General features: G+C 34.4%; 2 protein-coding genes across 2 annotated transcripts in view; both read left to right on the top strand.

Moving 5' to 3' along the window:
* The window catches only part of COG5 (component of oligomeric golgi complex 5), a 281,556-nt gene that overhangs the window by 48,533 nt on the left and 213,949 nt on the right, over positions 1-19,074 (top strand). The window lies entirely within an intron of this gene.
* LOC118900583 (syntaxin-11-like) lies at positions 7,004-8,515 on the top strand. The gene is given in 1 exon segment (XM_036862996.1): positions 7,004-8,515. A coding segment is annotated over 1 exon segment (939 nt). The 5' UTR covers positions 7,004-7,261; the 3' UTR covers positions 8,201-8,515.

Here is a 19,074-nt window from a genome sequence, read left to right as displayed (position 1 = left end):
CTCTGTCTGGTTTTGATATTAGGGTAATGCTGAGCTAATAGAATGAGTTAGGAAGTGTTCCCTTCTCTTCAATTTTTGGAACAGTTTGAGAAGTTTTTGGTGTTTATTCTTCTTTAGATGTCTGGTAGAATTCACCAGTGAAGCCATCTGGTCCTAGGCTTTTCTTTGTTGGAATTTCTTGTTTTCTTTTGTGTTAATCAGATAGTTCTGTGTATGCCATTTTATTTTGTCTATGAACTTTTTAGCTATAAGTTTGTATTACTTTTGTAGGAATTCCTAGGGATTACAACATGCATCTTTAATTTAGCACAATCTACTTAAGTGCTTATGTTGAATTACTTCAGGTGAAATATTAGCTGTTTTGAAGTCATTGTCTATTAAGTCCCTTGTATGAGTCCACTTGCAGAGTCAATTTCTTTGATCTGCCTTTTAAATTTTTTTTTCATGAGTATGGGTTATGTACATCTATTTCTTTGCATGTGGAGTAATTTTTTATTGAAGTATAGTTGATTTACAATATTGTGTTAGTTTCTGGTGTGCAGAGAAATGATTCAGTTATACATATATATATACATTCTTTTTAATATTCTTTTCTGTTATGGTTTATTACAGGATTCTGACTATGGTTCCCTGTGCTATATAGTAGGACCTTTTTGTTTATTTATTTTATATATAGTACGTAGTTTGTATCTGCTAATCCCAAACTCCTAATTATCCCTCCCCCACTTCCTTTCCTCTTTGGTCACTATAAGTTTGTTTTCTGTCTGTGAGTTGGTTTCTGTTTCATAAATAAGTTCATTTGTGTCATATTTTAGATTCTGCATATAAGTATCATATGGCATTTGTCTTTCTCTTTCTGATTTACTTCACTTAGTATGATATTCTTTAGGTCCATCCATGTTGCTGCAAATGGCATTATTTCATTCTTTTTTACCAAGTAGTATTCCATAGTGTCTATATACCACATCTTCTTTATCCATTCATCTGTCCATGGACATTTAGGTTGCTTCCATGTGTCGGCTATTGTAAATAGTGCTGCTGTGAACATAGGGGTGCATGTATCTTTTTGAATTATGGTTTTCTCTGGATATATACCCAGGAGTGGGATTGCTGGATCCTATGGCAACTCTATTATAGTTTTTTAAGGAACCTCCATACTGTTCTCCATAGTGGCTGTTACCAACTTACATTCCCACCAGCAGTGTAGGAGGGTTCCCTTTTCTCCACACCCTCTCCCGCATTTGTTATTTGTAGACTTTTTAATGATGGCCATTCTGACCGGTGTGAGGTGATACCTCATTGTAGTTTTGATTTGCATTTCTCTAATAATTAGCAATGTTGAGCATCTTTTCATGTGCCTGTTGGCCATCTGTATGTCTTCTTTGGAAAATTGTCTATTTAGGTCTTCTGCCCATTGTTTGATTGGGTTGTTTGTTTTTTTGTTTTTGAGTTGTATGAGCTGTTTGTATATTTTGGAAATTAAGCCCTTGTCGGTCACATTGTTTGCAAATATTTTCTCCCAATCCATAGGTTGTCTTTTTGTTTTGTTTATGGTTTCCTTTGCTATGCAGAAGCTTATAAGTTTGATTATGTCCCACTTGTTTATTTTTGCTTTTATTTCTATTGCGTTGGGAGACTGACCTAAGAAAACATTGATACGAATTATGTTAGAGAATGTTTTGCCTGTGTTCTCTTCTAGGAGTTTTATGGTGTAGTGTCTTATATTTAAGTCTTTAAGCCATTTTGGACTCATTTCTGTATATGGTATAAGGGTGTGTTCTAACTTCATTGATTTACATGTGGCTGTCCAGCTTTTCCCAGCCACTTGCTGAAGAGACTGTCTTTTTTCCATTGTGTATTCTTGCCGCCTTTGTCGAAGGTAGGTGTATGGGTTTATTTCTGGGCTCTCTATTCTGTACTGTTGATCCAACATATGGAGTAATTTTTGGTTGAAAACTGGACATTGTGAATAATATATTTGTCATTTGAGATTCAACTGTGTTCTCTGAGGATTGTTTTTTGTTGTTATTGTTCCAGCTGGCAGTTAACTTCTCTGATCTCAAGCTACACATTCTTTCCCCTGTACTGTGTGGTCTTCATCTCTGCTCAGTTCTTCTGGCTTATAGCTATTGCTTTAGTAACCTGGTACCTGATAGATCAGCCCTGTACCTCTGTAGTTTAGATGACACCAAGAATTTTCGCAGAGTTGATACTAAGATCATGGGCCTCAGGTTTTGTGTATCTTTTTTTCCTTTAGAGTTTCCTTCCTAAATTTCCAGCTGCTCTTTCAGCTCTGAGCTCTGTCCTGTGACACCTCAAGTTATAGTAAGGCCCCAGCTTTCTGCTGCTTGAGCTGTGTACTGTTTGGGGAAAACCATTAGTCTAAAAAAAGCAGTAAACTCACATGGCTTGCCAGTCTTTTAAGGGTAGACACCCCTCTGACTTTTGCTTGCTTTTCCCCATCCTCCTGGATCCTCCCATCTCCCCCTCCTCCTGGGTCCTCCCTTCTCTCCCATGTGTGTATTTTAATGGTAAGCCAGGGATTTGGGTCTTGCTCCTGCCGTGGCTCTATTCTTTTTAGGATTTTTCTTTCTAAATTTATAGTTACTCTGCCTTAATTCATGTTCTCTACCATCTCTGGACTGTAAGTCTGTATTTTTCTGCTGCAAGAACTGTGGGCATTGGAATGGGAGTTGATGGCAGTAATGGTGGTCAGTGCCCTTAGGCAAAAAACCCCAAACTTGGAATCCTTACCCATTGCAATTTATGTATTTCAAGTGTAACCTTTCCTTCCGTAGGTTCCTGCCTTTGATCACTTTCCAGAGCCTTCAAATAAGTGTGTTTTTAAAAATGGCTTATCTAGGTTTAGAAATTATCTGCAGGAAACTATGCTTGACCAATTTACTCTGCCATTAGTGGAAACTAGACTAAAATAATTTGTATTTGCCTTTTGCGCATATGCACTCAAAGTCCATAAAATCAAATGAGCGTTGTAAATTTGAATCGCTTTGATAAAAATTTCTGTAGGTTGAGATTCCAAACTAATTTTAGTTTTAAAATATGATTAGAGGTAATGTTCAGTGCAGACTTGAATTTTATGTATATAAAATCTCTGTATTCCCTAAGAATGAATGGATACAAGAATGTTTCATAGAGTCTAAGTAACCTTACAGACTTAGAACAATAAATTTGCCAAGGCACTTTAATTACTTTGCCTTTTGGAGTCTACTAGTATTAAAAGTTATTACTTTGTTTTGGAAGAATGACATTTTGTGGAAATTTTTACTTAAAGACTAAAATCAGTTTTATGGGATCTTTTTTCTCTTTGTTCATCTGTTCTCTAAGGCAAGTCTTTCGTTTACTTAGAAGAGCAACAGAAAAATTATACCCATAGAAGTTATTCTTTCTCTTTGCCAAAACTAGTTTAAAGCAGCAACACCCTTTCTTTAGTCTTCAGATATATTTAATATGGGAATTCTAAGATTCTGGCTTGTTGTCTTGCACTCATGGGTCTTATTACCATTTTAACAAATTCATTTTTGTTTCTGTGATATAAAAAGTGTCATGGTTTTCAGAAGACCTCATCTAAGCCTGTGTGTCTTCCAGTGTGTCTTTAGCTTTGTGAGAAGCTTTCTTCCAGATAAAGATTTGTGGAACATAAAGAAAGTGAACAGAGAGAGAGCCTAATGGTAGAAACTAGTGCTATTTTACAGTGAGAAATATAGTTAGCTTTGAGTAAGTTGTTAATATATTTAGGTGTTTTTCCATTTAAAAAGAAGTAAGGATTTAATGATAATGTCTACTTAAATTGATGGATTCTCTGATAATGGTAGTATTTGATGAAGATTGCTTAGCATTTTGAACTCTGTTTTATCCTAAGAACTTTTCTTCTTTAGCCAAAAGGTGGTGACATGCTCTTTTGTTCTTCGCTTCAAGTCAGTGCAGCTCAGCATGTGGTGTTGTATGGTAAGCACAATAATGCGCCCCCTCAAGGATATTCTCATCTTAGTCACTGGAACCTTTGAATATATTACCTTATGGGGCAGAAGGGACTTCACAAATGTGATTAAGGTTATGGACCTTGAGATGGGAGATCAGTCTGGATTATCCAGATGGGACCATTCTAAATACTTGAGTTTTTAAAAGTGAAAGAGGAAGGCAGAAGAGTGAGCCAGAGAGCTGCAATGGTAGAAGAAGAGGCAGGAGAGATTTGAAGCCTGAAAGTACTTAACCTGCCATTGATGGCTGTGAAGGTAAAGGAAGGGACTCATGGACATGCAGATGTCCTTTAGTAGCTAGGAACTGTCCCCAGCTCACAGGCAGCAAGGAAATGGGGACCTCAGTGCTACAACCTGAAGGAATTAAATTCTGCTAACAAATTGAATGAGCAAGGAGATGGTATCTCCCTTAGAACTTCCAGAAAGGAATGCAGCTATGCCAACACCTTGATTTTAGCCCACTGTGACTCATTTTGGACTGCTAACCTCCAAAACTGGAAGATAATAAATTTGTAGCTTTCAGGCCTCTAAGTCTGTGGTAATTTGTTCTGGCAGCAAATAAGAAACAAATGCATCTGTACCATATCAGCTACATGGAAGGGAGGATTCTTTGTGTTTTGGAGGAAAGAGAATGGCTGATCTGTAAAGTTCTGCCCTAGAAAGACATTAGAGTCAAAACAAAATAAAATACACACACAGTGTTTTAATGTGTCCTGCTTTTCCTCAAGAAGAAAGTGCCAGAGTTATATGTCTTTTTATTGGCAGGAAACATACTTTTTTTATACACAGATATGAAATGTTAACTGATGTTTTTAAAGTAAACAGCTGTAATGGGATAGGGCTTATAAAATATCCTGCATACTCTTCTGATATCATGGCTAATTATACATTTTTTCTCCTGTTGCTCTTAAGAAACAAATAATGGCCTCAGGCCAATTTAAGGTTTTACAGGTAAGTAATTTGGGAGTAAGAGAAAACTACTTTTTATTCTAATCAGGTTTACATATTCAATTCTCTGCTGATACCTATGTTTTAAAATGCTACTGTGTGCTTGTCTCTAAGACTGTTTCTGTTTTAGAGTTATGCTGATTAATAAAGTTCATTCTTGGTCTTCCGGATACTTGTAGGATGTTATTACAGATCTGGTTATAGGCATGTGATGGAGCCTGGTTATGAGCCATAGTTACTTAACTTCTAACAGAAATAAGAATAATATTTAGTCAGGATCTCAATACAGGAAGAAAAATGTGAACCGGACATTTTTCATAGAATTTCCTAGTAAGGTTAGTAGTTCAAAATCTTGTTTGTTTTTAAACTGTGTTCTGAGAAATTCGGCTTGGTCTTCTCCATAAATACTGAACAGTGGTAATTGCTGGACAGAGGGTGGAGGAGAGAGAGAAGGTATTTTTTGTTTTTTTAAAATAAGGTTTGGGGATACTTAAGAACAGCCATCTAATTGATGTGGAGACTTTCTACCTAAAAGGAAGTAATGAAATTGATATTCTAGAGTGGGTTAAAATGTAGCAATGAAAATAAAAACTGAAAAGGAGTAGCTGGGAAGACTTCTACTGAGATAAATGATTTATAAATGATTTATGATTTATGATTTCTGAACATTTTTGTTGAATGGGCACTTGCAAGCTAGTTATTTTAATGTAATAACTAGAACAGCACAGTATTCACAAACTTTTCTTTCATCAAAGTAATACTTTATTAACATTTTAGAGACTTCAAAATGTCATAAAATTATAACATAAAATAATGTAATTGTTCCTGCTATGTAGTTTGTGATTAAGAGACAGGAGAACATAGGCTTTGAAGCCATCTAGAGCTTGCTTTAAATCCCATTTGCATTGCTCCTGCTAACTGTGAATATCGACAAGGTAAATTCTCTCTCAGATTTCAAAGGACTGTTGGGTAGATTTAATGAGACAAATTTATAGATTGTTTTCAACCTTGCCTAGCATATAGTAGGTCCCTCCAATATTGCTTTCCTCTTATCCTTCTTTCTTTAGAAATAGAACTAAAGGATGAATTTATATATTTTGAAGGTGACATTGATTATACATCATCATCTGTGGTCGTGTGTTCTACTCTTATGTGTACAAAAGTGACATCTTTTTTTGTTTTTTCTTAAAAAATCACATAATATACATTTCTTGTGTATTTTTTCTGGTAACAAAATACTGAAGTATTACTATGAAGATTTTCAAGTTAAAGTTGGGCACTGACGTAGAATAAACACATTTAAGTGAAAATCAGGTCTCAAATACTGAGACGAGAAAAAGTACTTTTTTGAGGAACTACAGTAATCAATACATAGTGATTTTTTTTGGAACTACATGACATAATTGAATTGAAAATACATTAAAAAACATAAAATTTCAGAAAAATGATAAAAGCTGTCATTGTTTGCTTTGTGGCAAGTACTGTGCTAAACATTGTATATATTTTATCTCATTGAGGTTTCACAACAGCCTCTGATGTAGATGTTATCATTTTGCAGTTGGGGAAGCAGAGTCTGGATGAGACAAGTAACATTCCTAGGATCACACAGCTAGTAAGAAGAGGACTTCTACTTGCACTTATTATTTATTTCTTCCACTTGTACTCTGGTGGAGGTGCTAATGAGAACCAAAGTGCTATAAGACAAAAGAATTGTGTGAAGTTGGGACTTTTGTAAATTTTGGGTAGAGGCTGTAACAATATTATTTGTTAGTGGAAGTTGAAGGACTTGTACAGCTTAAAAGCAATTAAAAAAATTTTAATGTAATGGTTAAAGTGGTGGGGGGCGGTGGTGGTGGGATGAATTGGGAGATTGGGATTGAGATATATACACTAATATGTATAAAACAGATAACTAATAAGAACCTGCTGTATAAAAAATAAATACAATAAAATTCAAAAAAAAAAAAAAAAGAAAATAGGGTTTCAAGAAATCAGATGGAGTGGCCTGCTTTCAACACCCAGAGCTAGTGACGCAAGGCCATGTCAGCTCCTACCAAGGATTCCTGCTCACACTGGGATACGTAAGGTAAGGAGCTGTGGACCTGAGAGGAACATCTGTCAGCTTCTCCAAAGTCTTCTCAACAAGATCATCATCCCAAAAGCAGGTATCCTCAAGGAAAAACTGTCCATTGAATCTGGTCAGGAAAGAATGCTGGTTGTGGTCCATGAACTCACAGAAATTATAAACCATCTTTGAGGAAGGAATCAGTCCATCTGAAGAGTGTGTTAAAGGGAAAAATAAGACAAATAAAGACATGGAGCTGCAGCAAGGGGACAAAATGGATGAAGAGGAAAAAGAGAAGAAAACCACGTCTCAACCCCAAAGCATAATGAAGGACCGGCTAGTAGAACTTGTGGAAGTAACCAAGCGGTATGAACAGCAGTTCCCAGACAAGGACGATGAATTTGACTCGCCCCCTGAAGATATCATGTTCAAGATGCACCACATCCTGGAATCCTTGTACCGAGACATCCAGGACCTTCAGGATGAAAACCAGCAGCTGACTGCCGACGTGAAGCGGCTGGGAAAGCAGAACACCCGCTTCCTCATGTCCGTGCGGCGCCTCAGCAGTGTCAAGCGCCCCATCAACTCTATTGCCAAGGACATCAAGGCGCAGGGCGAGAGCATCCACTGCAAGCTGAGCGCCATGAAGGCGCTGAGCGAGGACGCCGAGTCGCAGCACGGCGTGCCCTCGGCCGTGGCGCGCATCGCGCACGCACAGTACAGCGCTCTCACCCGCCCCTTCCAGGCCGCCATGCACGAGTACAACCAGGCCGAGATGAAGCAGCGCAAAAACTGCAAGATCCGCATCCAGCGCCAGGTGGAGATCATGGGCAAGGACGTGTCGGGCGACCAGATCGAGGACATGTTCGAACAAGGCAAGTGGGACGTGTTCTCAGAGAACCTGCTGGCTGACGTGAAGGGCGCGCGGGCGGCCCTCAACGAGATCTAGAGCCGCCACCGCGAGATGCTGCGGCTGGAGAGCCGCATCCGCGACCTACACGACCTCTTCCTGCAGATGGCCATGCTGGTGGAGCAGCAGGCGGACACCCTGGACGTCATCGAGTTCAACGTGCAGAAGACCCTCGACTGCACCGGCCAGGCCAAGGTGCAGGTGCGCAATGCCATGCAGTACAAGAAGAAGAATCCCTGCCGGACCGTCTGCTGCTTCTGCTGCCCCTGCCTCAACTAGCAGGGGGCCCAGGCCGCCACACCCCATCCCCGACCGGAATGGGCCGGGAAGCACTTTGGGAAAGATTTTGAGGCTGTCTGCACTGGGGTGAGTTGCCCTAATCCCTAGGGACCTCAGTCTTTGGAGAAGGAAAAACTCGAGGTCCCAGAATTCCAGTCCAGCTCGTACTTGGAACAAGAGTTGATCCCACCCGCTGTTTCATCTGTAAGGACAGATGCCTACTTAAGTTTTGTGAGGTCATTATATGGCACATAGCACCCTTTCCTCTTAAAGGAAGCCAAATAAGGAACAGATGTGGTAGCTTACTCTGTAATACATGTCCAAGGCATGTTTGTACCTGGACCTCTAGGAGGAAGTCAGTTCTGCATCGGCTCACAGTATGAACTTCTTAACAAGACTTCATTTAACCTATCCTGAAAGTACCTCGGTTGTGTTCATTTTCGAGTGAACTGACCTTGGGAAAAACTGCACATCTTCCATTTCTGATTCTTCATCTGGTTTACGCTATGTGATTCCCGCCTGGATGTATATCTTCTTTCTGCTCACCTCCTCTACTTATTAAAATCACATTTAACACTTAAAAAAAAAAAAAAAGGAAAAGTGCTTGGGAGAGAAGAGAAAAAAATTTTAATGTAATGGTTCCTCTTCTCCATTGATGCTGCCTGCAGTTTTTTCTTTTGAGATATGAGATTGGTTTGGGATTCAAACGTGTTCATTTTGAGCATTCTAAGAAAATAAAAATCTTAGTCTAGGGTTTGTATTTTGCTTTTGATTATTTAAATGCATTCTAGAGAACATTTAAGAGCATTAAACAGGCATCATTTAAATAGATGTCAGTTTTATTTTTAACATTTTATTGAAGTATAAAAAAGGTGCACAAACTCAAGTATACAGCTTAATGAAATTTTTTTAGATTTGATAACCTGGCCTAATTAAAAGTACAAGATAATATCAGAAAACTTATAAAAGGAACATACCAAGGGGTGGAGAAATCATAATTAATATGCTGTGTTTATGGAGTTGCCCAGGGTTTTTAAAATGAAAAATGTTATGTTTCATATATTTAATATTTTAACTTTGGGAAAATATATATAGTTTTGAATGTAAGAGGAAGAAAGGAGAAAAATGCTATCTACTACTACTTTGGTTTAAAATAAACCAAGAAAATTAAATAACTATGATACGTTTTCATCTTTTTAAATTTCTATAAAATATGGCAGAGAAATGAGTATTTTATAAAGTATGCTCATAAATGAAAGGTCACATAAAACTGAACAAGACCTGAATATTGACAAAGCAGTCTCAATCTGGACAGTACTTTTGTGAAGAAAATGTCTATTTTAAATACGTCCTAGTGACCAATTAATTTGACTTTCAAAGGCTCAGTTTTACTTGTATAAGTTTCATTTAATAATATAATTTTATACTTATATTTGGTGACTATTAAGTTCCTAAATGTAGCTGAGGGAGGAATTTTCATAAGGCCTGCCATATGCTATATATTTTTATTTTTTCAGAATAATCAGCTCAATTCTAGTGTTATTTAAAAAATTAAGTACTACTGTCATACTACTATCAGTGGTTTAATAGGATAATTTTTTAATTTGTAAAATTATATGTTAATTGTGCAAACTAGAAAATTCAGGTATGTATTAATTGCTGAAAACTAGAACATGTAGGTAGGTATCACCTACGGATTTATTTTGGGAAGTCTCTCAACTGTTTCCTTGTACATTACTATATCTAGTGTACATATTCTTTTGCACTTAATATTACATTATGGACATCCTTCCATGTTAATAAACATAAATCTATATCATTGTAATGGCTGGGTAATATTCAGATGAAAACTTTCCAGTAATTTATGTAAATAGTCTATTATTGTTAACTATTTTGGTCATTTTAATATTATTTACTAGTATAACTGTCCTTTTATGACCATGCTTGGAGATACATTTTTGTACAATTATTCCATTGTTTCCTTAGGATAAATTTAAGAAGTTGAATTTCCTGGTCAAAGGTTATGTTTAATGTTTTGCTTAATATTTCAAAATGAAATTTCTTTCTAGTACTAATGTGAGAGAGTATACCTACAACTTTGTCATAATTAATAAACATTAGCATTTAAAAATTATTTGCCAGGTCACATATGTGAAAAACAGTATATTAACTTGTTTTTTAACTTACTCTAATTTGCATTTTGTTTTTGCTGTGTGTGTCATTTGTTTTTCATTGATGAGTTACTTGTTCTTGGCCCATTTTCCTATTGCTGTATTGGTTGGTAGGTATGTATTCTTTACACAATAGAGGTAAATTTGCTCTGCTTTATAGACTGTAAGTATAATTCCCAGTTCATTTTATCTTATTCTTTGATTTCTTTTAGTATAATTTTTACAGTTTTATAGTTACACCTGTTACTGGCCATCAGCCAGTCTTATTCCTCAGTCAGAGTTTATTTCAAGTGTCGTTTCCTTTCAGCAGCTTTTCCAGGGACATGTGCTCCATTGCTCTTCATTTGTACTCTTGTTGTAGTTATATTTTGCCCTGTGATATTGATGTTGACATTATTTGTCTTATCGCCGCCGCTTTTGTACGTGCCTACAACCCAAACCTTTTATGAAATGTTCAGATTTGGGCAAGTGAGGGCTAAGTGCTATTATAATGAGCCTTATAATAGTGATTTTATGATTTAAAAAAAATGCTTACAAGATAACAGACTTATTTATGTTGGTAACTAGGATTTTATGGTTATTGCTGCTTGCCAATTTTGTCTGGGCATTTTGTGATCTGCCTACTAGATCCTGTGACATATATTACTCGATAAGATTTTAGAAACATTTACGTATTTTGAGAAGTTAGTTGTGTTGTAGAACCAGTAAGTGTATTTGTTAATATAAATGATAGTGATATCTTATTTCTTGTATTTAACAACAGTGATAAAATATTTATATGGTGTCTTTTATCATGTAGTTGAAAGCACAGTTGTTTTTTTGGTGTTTTTTTTTAGCTCATTGTATCTGTTCAAACTGTGTCTTTGAATCATTGATAGGTAGAAGATGTTTTAATGAGGACTAGAAATTTAGGGCAAAGTAGATTTATCTTAAAATTAGTTGATGAAAATTCAGTTCTTTAACTTGTCATTTTGGAATTTGCTAGCAGCGATCTCTGTCAAGGGTGGAATGTAATTCTCCTGATGTAAGTCTTTGCCTCAGCTCAGGTGGCTCTTCAGGTTTAGGGTTTTGCAGTTAACCATTTCTCTGCCAATGAGTTTTTCTAGAATTTCATTGAGAAAGAATATTTATGGAAGATTTTTCTGAATGCTAATCACTCTATCTGGTAATTAGTAATCTCTGAAAGTTGGGGAGTGAGGAGGATGAGAGGAATAATTACATCAGAATTACCTGGGTGCCTTTTTGTTTTGTTTTTAAGAACATCTGTCTTCTTGTCATCTGGAAGTGCCATTTCTCTCTTCCAACCAGTCTGATCAGCCCTGTAGATGTGTACCAAATGGTTGAGATCCACTGCTTTACTATTCTAGAATCTGTCCTAGGATTAAACCAGAATTGCAAAGGGTTTTATACCTGGACAATGTTATATTATTCATTCCCATATAATTCGTTTTACTGAATTTTCTTTTAGTTTGATGCCATTATAGTACATTGAGGAAAATTATAACCATCAGCCTTAAGAAACTTCTTGTTGTCTTTTCTGTAAGGTTGTTGTAGCCATTTTTGTATTTTGAAGGACCTAAGAAACAACCATATGAGACTTTGGTTGTCTTTAAAGTTGTTGTAGAAACATTTACACATTACATACCTTCTGAGAAGATCCATGAAAGGCACTGCTTTCTGGTCTCAGTATTAAGAATAGTTGGTACTTTTGAACAGCTAGAGGATTTTTATTTTAGCAATGCTGAGTTGTGTAATCAGGTTCTTTTCTCTCTTTATCTGACCTAATGGAAAGCACAGGGAACAATTTTTGACTCATCTCTTGTAAGAATGCAAGATAATGATACATGTTTTACATTTTTATTTCAAACCAGGATTAATTTTAATTTAACTTTTCTCATTCTTTTCATTCTGTTTGCTATGATTTTATTATATTTATTTTCTCATTTAATTTAATTGTATCTAAAATTGGATGCTTTTAAAAGTTCTTATATTTTCCTTAGAATAAGGCAGGCTATAAATAAAGTATGTATAATATTTACCAATTTTGCTTTCCTACTTTCTTCCTAACACTAAGAATAATTTTTGGTTTAGGGACTTCCCTGGGAGTCCAGTGGTTAAGACTCTGCGCTTCCACTGCAGGGGGCGCGGGTTCGATCCCCGGTTGGGGAACTAAGATGCCGCATGCCGCGTGGCGTGGTTAAAAAAAAATAATAATAATTAAAAAAAGAATAGTTTTTGTTTTAGTTTTCGACGACATGCTCTTGTGAGGATCTTTTTGAATTTGTAGATGTTTGCTCCAGAGAAAAAGCACGCATACAGATACACATTAAATTTTGCACACAATTTCAGGGGATTTATGAGACTCCAGGAAACCCTACACCAAAATCATTGTTTATCTGAAATGTATTTTTTGGCATATGTTTTTCTGTAAGGTGGCTATATTCAATCACCTAAACTGTTTTCTTTATGTATTTAAATTGTATTCACTAGCAGCCCATTTTCAGTAATACTAGCTCACTCTATAGTTCTGTTGGTTCTGTGATTCAGTGAAAATGCTAAAAAGCAAAAGAATTACAACAGAAGATAATATCAATGTTGTTGGAAAGAATTCTTAGTGAAAGGGTTAATAAGAAATGTGCCCAGAGTAGTGCTTCTGTAATACCATTTGAAGTATTTAAGTAACACTGAATACCAGTGTTACTTAAACTGTTATAAAACAGAATAGGAAATTAAAGTTGTCATAAATTACCAAAGAGTAGCTGAATGTTTCCTAAATTGTGTTGATGGCACAAACAAAAGAAATTACAATAATAAAGGAAAAATGTTTGACTCAAACCATCTACCTAACTTGAGTGACATCTGTTCAAAAGATACACAAAACAGAGTTTTTTAGTATTTTCCCTGTGAACTTATTTTAGAAGTAATAAGTTTTGTATTGAAATGAGCAAAAATATGCAAGTATAGTGCTTACCTTCTGGTCAGATTAAGATAACATTATGATAAACAGTAGTTGTGCAGTTTATAATTAACAGAATATTTTGGCTGAATGAAGTGAAAGTAACACTTTATAGTGTCATCTTCTTTATGTTTAGTACTATTTTATCTTCTGAGTGTATGATTTTTAAAGGAAACTTTTGCCTAGGTAACTTCTTTTTAGAAAATAGAATTTTAGTTCTTAAGAAAACAGATGTCCTGCTGAACTATAGTATATATGGTTCAATTAAAATTTTATTAGTTAAAATGAAGTAAGCTTAAAAATTTTTTCCTTAAGAAGGCACTGTGGCCTGAATTGAGTTCAGAGCTGCTTCTGTATCTTTTCATTTATTAGTTACTTGAATGTCTGTCACTTTGATACACAGTCTGTCTTCTGGTATATAAAGTAATGGTTCTTAAGCTTTAGCACACAAATCACCTGAGGGTACTTATTAAAACTTATTATTCAGGGCTGCAGCCATAGCGGTTCTGACTCCTTACGTAAAGGTGGGGCCCAGAAACTGCAGTTTCCAAACAGACACCATAGAGGTTCTGATACAGGTGGGCTATAGTTTGAGGAACTCTCTCCTAAACAAGGTTCTGTAGGGTCAGAAGTTTAAAAATTGTTCCTTTCACAAAATTTCAAAAATATTTTACTCATCCATTAGTATTTATCACTTTTTTTGGGAAGCATTATGAAAGGTTACATTAGTATTACAGACCATTATTTTATTGTGTGGATTAAAGACAGTTTTATAAATTTAGGTAGCTACAGTTTGCTAGCATTTTGTTGCTTGTAAGAAGTGATACTTGGAAAAAATTCATTAGCAAAAGAAAGACTGCAGCTTTTTAAGAATTGGGAAGAAAATTGTTTAAGTGTAGATTATGTAGTTTGATCTTTTACATTTCAGACTGTTCTGAGTGAGGCATTAACAATATTAGAGTGAAATACATATCTCTGGTTCTTCTCTACCCAATCCGTATTCCACATACCGTATGACATATGGGATTGTGTATAATATTAAAGGCTGCTGTGTATATATATCAGTCCCATATATATTTCTCATTACTACAGTCTGTGTCTCATATGGCCAGAACTCTCATTGTTAGCATTAACATTAAAATTTTTTATGTTAAATTAAAAATTTTTCATTTTGCATCCCTTATTAGTATTATACGTCCAAAACTGTCTGAGTGGAAAGTGATTCCTCATAACGTTATTATCTTCTCTTGCTCCTTTTTCTTTTCTCCCTGAAAAATTGATGGATGTGTTTTGGTAGTCTGTCTTGCTTAATGTCTCTCAGAAATATGACATAATTGCTTTCATGGAAGCAGGGTGAGGAAAATGACCTCAATCCCAGACAGACTCAGCTCTCCTTTTTTATCTTACTTGATGCTTCATAGTTTGATAATGGTATGGAGTTGATATTGGTGGCCCTGATAGGAATGACAGTGCTTTTTACCACTTGCTGGTGGAAGTACAAAGCTGTCATGCTTGAAAACCATGGATACAGCTTATAGAGGTCTGTAAAAAAAAAAAAAAAAAAAAAATGTGTGACTAGAAGGGTAGGGATACTTAGGGTTATTTTCACACCTAATTTTATCATGAGCCGGGGAGAAATATTACTGTGTTAAATTTGCTCATCTCTTTTTCTCTCATAAAAATGAGTATTCTTTCGAAGGTGATAGCTTTCGTATTAACGATGAACCCAATTTTCCTTTTGTTTCTACATCTCAGTACTACTCTGTTCCAGATGTTTGTGAATTGTTATAGTATTCTTTCATTCTACTTCTTATGATGTAATATATGTTATCATATTACTAATCTGTCCAGTCTATCTGTTGTCTGGGTTTTATTTTAATCCTTTCATTGTTTGGAATGCTTCTTAGCAAAAGTCTTCAAATTAGCTTTCTTTTGTGAACTCTCTAACCCACAGTTCTATGTTCTCTTTGTATTTCTCTAAGAGTTGAGCATCTCTGAGTATTTTCGATCTTTTTCCTGCCTTATATGGGTTTAATTATCTCCTTATATTTCTTGTTTATATTGTGATCTGAGCTTCTCTCTTTCCTAAGATTTATTATTGGTCATCTCACGTTTAGCTTTCTTTGACTTCACCCCAGTCCCATAGGGGTCTCACACAGGTGTCTATCTTTGAGATGTAAAGAAAATAGGTGTCAAAAGTTTTCTCTAGTTTTTATATTTCTTACTGAGTGGAAAGGAAGAAAAGAAATAGATTATTTTATGGTTTTTCCCTTGCTTTTAACTTCCATTTAGAAAAAGAACCTGCTTCACAGTTTGCTAACTTACCTTTCTTACCTTTTTGAAATGTAGCTTGAAGCTATTTAATTATAATAGAAAAAGGTTTAAGTATTTGATATTTTATCAATATTATTTAGAAACTTTGCTTATATGATTTTTTAATTTTTAAAAATTATTCTTATGCAGCCATTAACAAAGAATGAAGGTGATATGTATATAATGAGTTGGATGGATATTTATAATAAATTATTAGGAAAGAAGCAAAGGATGATATTTATATTTTTTGCTTTGTATACCTTGGAATTTTGCCATTGTTTATAGTTTTTTATAATTGAAAAAATTACCAAAGAAGAAAATAATGCGTTTAATGGAAAAACTGAATAAACCAATATGTGAAATATAAAGTAGATAATTTAAAACATCAAATAGGAATTTTCATTTTGAATATTTGTAATAACTAGAACATTCTTGAATAATGTTTATTTTACTTAATTGAATTTTCTGCTTTGCCAGAAATTCTTTTTGTTTTTGCCCTTGTTACCCATGTACTTTATTCAAAGCATAATTTAAAAAGTTCTTAGATCATTGAGGAAATCTAATTTCTTGCGTTCTTTTTATGGCCATCATTTTTAATTCTTCACTCTCTTAAAACAGTTGGCTTTCTAGTCAGTTGGATACCCTATTGATTCTGCATTGACGTTGCCTGTCACATCTGTATGCTCCTTTGTAGAGCTACTGCCAGCACTTGTTGCCAGGCCTTTCATTACCTATCAGGGTGATGGCAGTAGCTTCCTATCCTGTGTGTTTTCTTTGCTTTCTCAGCTTCCCATTTCTGTGTCTTACTCAGTCAACTCTTTCTACATATTGCTGTTTTTGTTGTTTTTTTTTTTCTGTAGCTCATTTCTTATCACGTTATTCCCCTGCTCAGATTTCTCTGCTGGCATTTAAGGCCTCTGTCTTTTGGTTCTAATTTAACTTACCATATCAACTTCTCACTACTGTATTATTTTTCTTCTAAAGAGAACAATTTACTGTTTCCAGGATATGCTTTAGTAGCTTTCCTCAACAATGCTTTTGTGTATATTGTTCTTAAATCAACATAATTCTTTTCTTATTAAGTTTGCTAAGAACGTTATTCTTTTTAATTTACATTTGCCACATTCTGCTTTTTTAATAGGTATTACCATACTTTTTACTACCTCGATTCTAGATTTTAAGCTCTGAGGGTAATATATGAGTTTCTGCCGTATAAGTATCAGCCACAATGCCTTCTACCTTGTAAGGATTCAAATGTTAATTGAATTACAAAGCTTACTTAAATGTACAATCATAAAATATAATAAAACCAAAAGTTTTATTGACTTTGGAAAGTAGTCTTGAAATTACTATGTTGAATAAAGCCCTACGAATAAGCACTTGCTTTCTTATACTTTTAGGTTTTTACGTTTAAGTCTAATCTCAGTGAAATGAGGAGTTTGATTTTTTAATGTCCAGAGAGCTGAGATTTTGCTATAATTTTATTTGGGGGATTAAAAATAGACCATATACCTAAAAATTGACTTATTATGGGGGAGAAGTATAGAATTATTCAGTGCTATGAATAGCATTTTTTAATAAAGCATCATTGTAAATAATTCTTTTTTAATATGTCTGAACATCAGTTGGGTACTAGTTGGTAGAATAACAATGACCTTAAATTAGGAAACAAAAGAGAAAACAACAGTTCCATATCTTGTTGAGCTCATTTTTGGTTAGTTTTTAAAAGAATAGTTCTTATTTCAGTAGTTTTCAAGAACTAACCCAGTTAGCTTTATAGAAATTGATATTATTTGTGGCCTATGGATAGAAAAATATGATTTTAAGAAGATCCCATATTGAATGTATTGTTACCTCTATTGCTTTTGCATTTAAAAATTTCATTCTAACATGAAAAATTAGCATTAATGCTTTTTTGGTAAAATTATTTGAAATAAAGTAAAACATTTACACATTGTGTTAAGGGCCATCATAAGAAGAATAAAAATATTTAACCTTTTCATTGAACAACATTTAAATAAAAAGTTATCTAAGCTTCTCATTCTCTCCTTTAAGCTGAGATCAGTAATTGCAAACGTATTTGTGACTTGTTTTTAAAAGCTGAACTTTTAACATAAATGTTATTTTGGTTTACATATTACATATTATTTAACACTGAAAAGCTACTAGAGGTTATCTGGTAAATATGAATATTCTTTGTTGTAAACCAGTGGTTGTACTTTTGTATGTCTGAAAGATCATTACAGGTGGACAGAAATGCTTGTTAATAGTTCCAGTGTCAAGTGTAGAAGTAGTAACAGCTTAGAGGGCAACATTATAATATTTGCTATTTATTTTTTATTTTGTTAGATTTCTTATTACAGAGAACAAGAGGGCATGAACGCAGTTTAGGCAGATTTATTAGAAAAATGTTTTTAAACTGAGTTCTTTGGCATGTTTATAGACTTGAAGATGAAAAATATTTAGAACACAAAGGGTTTTTCTTAACATGAAGACTTTTCTAAAAATAGTCTAATTTTTATTAAGATTATAAAGCTAGAGATTAAAATATTTATGCTCAGAAATCCAAGTACAAAATTATTTAAAAATTTTTAAATGAATATATTAGGAGATATTCTGTGCTAAATATATTTGTCGAATGAAAATTTTCTTAATGTCTTTATGCAATCCTAATTTCTCTTTAAGTTTTCAAAAAATAAGTCTTAGTTGTTTATGCTACATTTTGTCAAATTGAAGCATTCTTTAATTCCATAAAAGAATACAAAGTAAGGCAGGAGGAAACCGCTTCTTTGCCAAGATTTGACATTATGTCAACATAACATTATTATCAGAAATATATCACTATTAAGTTTGTCATGTAAACCTCAGTGAATTCCTGCTATTGCATGGTGCTCATTTCCCCAAGGGATAAGGTATTCAGTAAACTAACTTGGATGAATTTCATTTATTTACATAAAAGTGGTATATTATTGAATTGGTTGTTTTCTTCACAGTCCAACATTTAATTTTTAATTATAGAAGACCACCTAATGAAAACATGTTTCTTTCAATGAGAGATTATTATTGAATTGTTTGACATAAAAATTTTTATTTAAAAATGAGTTGCTACTTGATTTAGTGAATACAGTATGAAAAAAAACAGAATAAAGAATTGTCCAGTTAACCAATTACAAGGGAGCAAGTATTTGCCTACTTTAAATAACTTATTGCTGTTTTTCAGGTACAGTGATAATTAGCACTCATCGATAGATTATTAGATTATAACAATTGGAAAATACTCGTTTGATATGAGATTCTCAAACCTGATATCTAGAGTTAGGATTAGTAATTTCACAGTTTTCTAACATGAATTGGGGATTGGAGGCAAAATGCTTTAAATTGAATTAAGTGGTGTAGTGGAAATAAATTCACAAGATTTATTGCCACTTTAATGA

This window comes from Balaenoptera musculus, chromosome 9 (genome assembly GCF_009873245.2).
Source record: "Balaenoptera musculus isolate JJ_BM4_2016_0621 chromosome 9, mBalMus1.pri.v3, whole genome shotgun sequence".
Lineage (NCBI taxonomy): Eukaryota > Metazoa > Chordata > Mammalia > Artiodactyla > Balaenopteridae > Balaenoptera > Balaenoptera musculus.
Note: the sequence above shows the minus strand (reverse complement) of the source record. Positions and strands in the feature narration are given on the sequence as shown.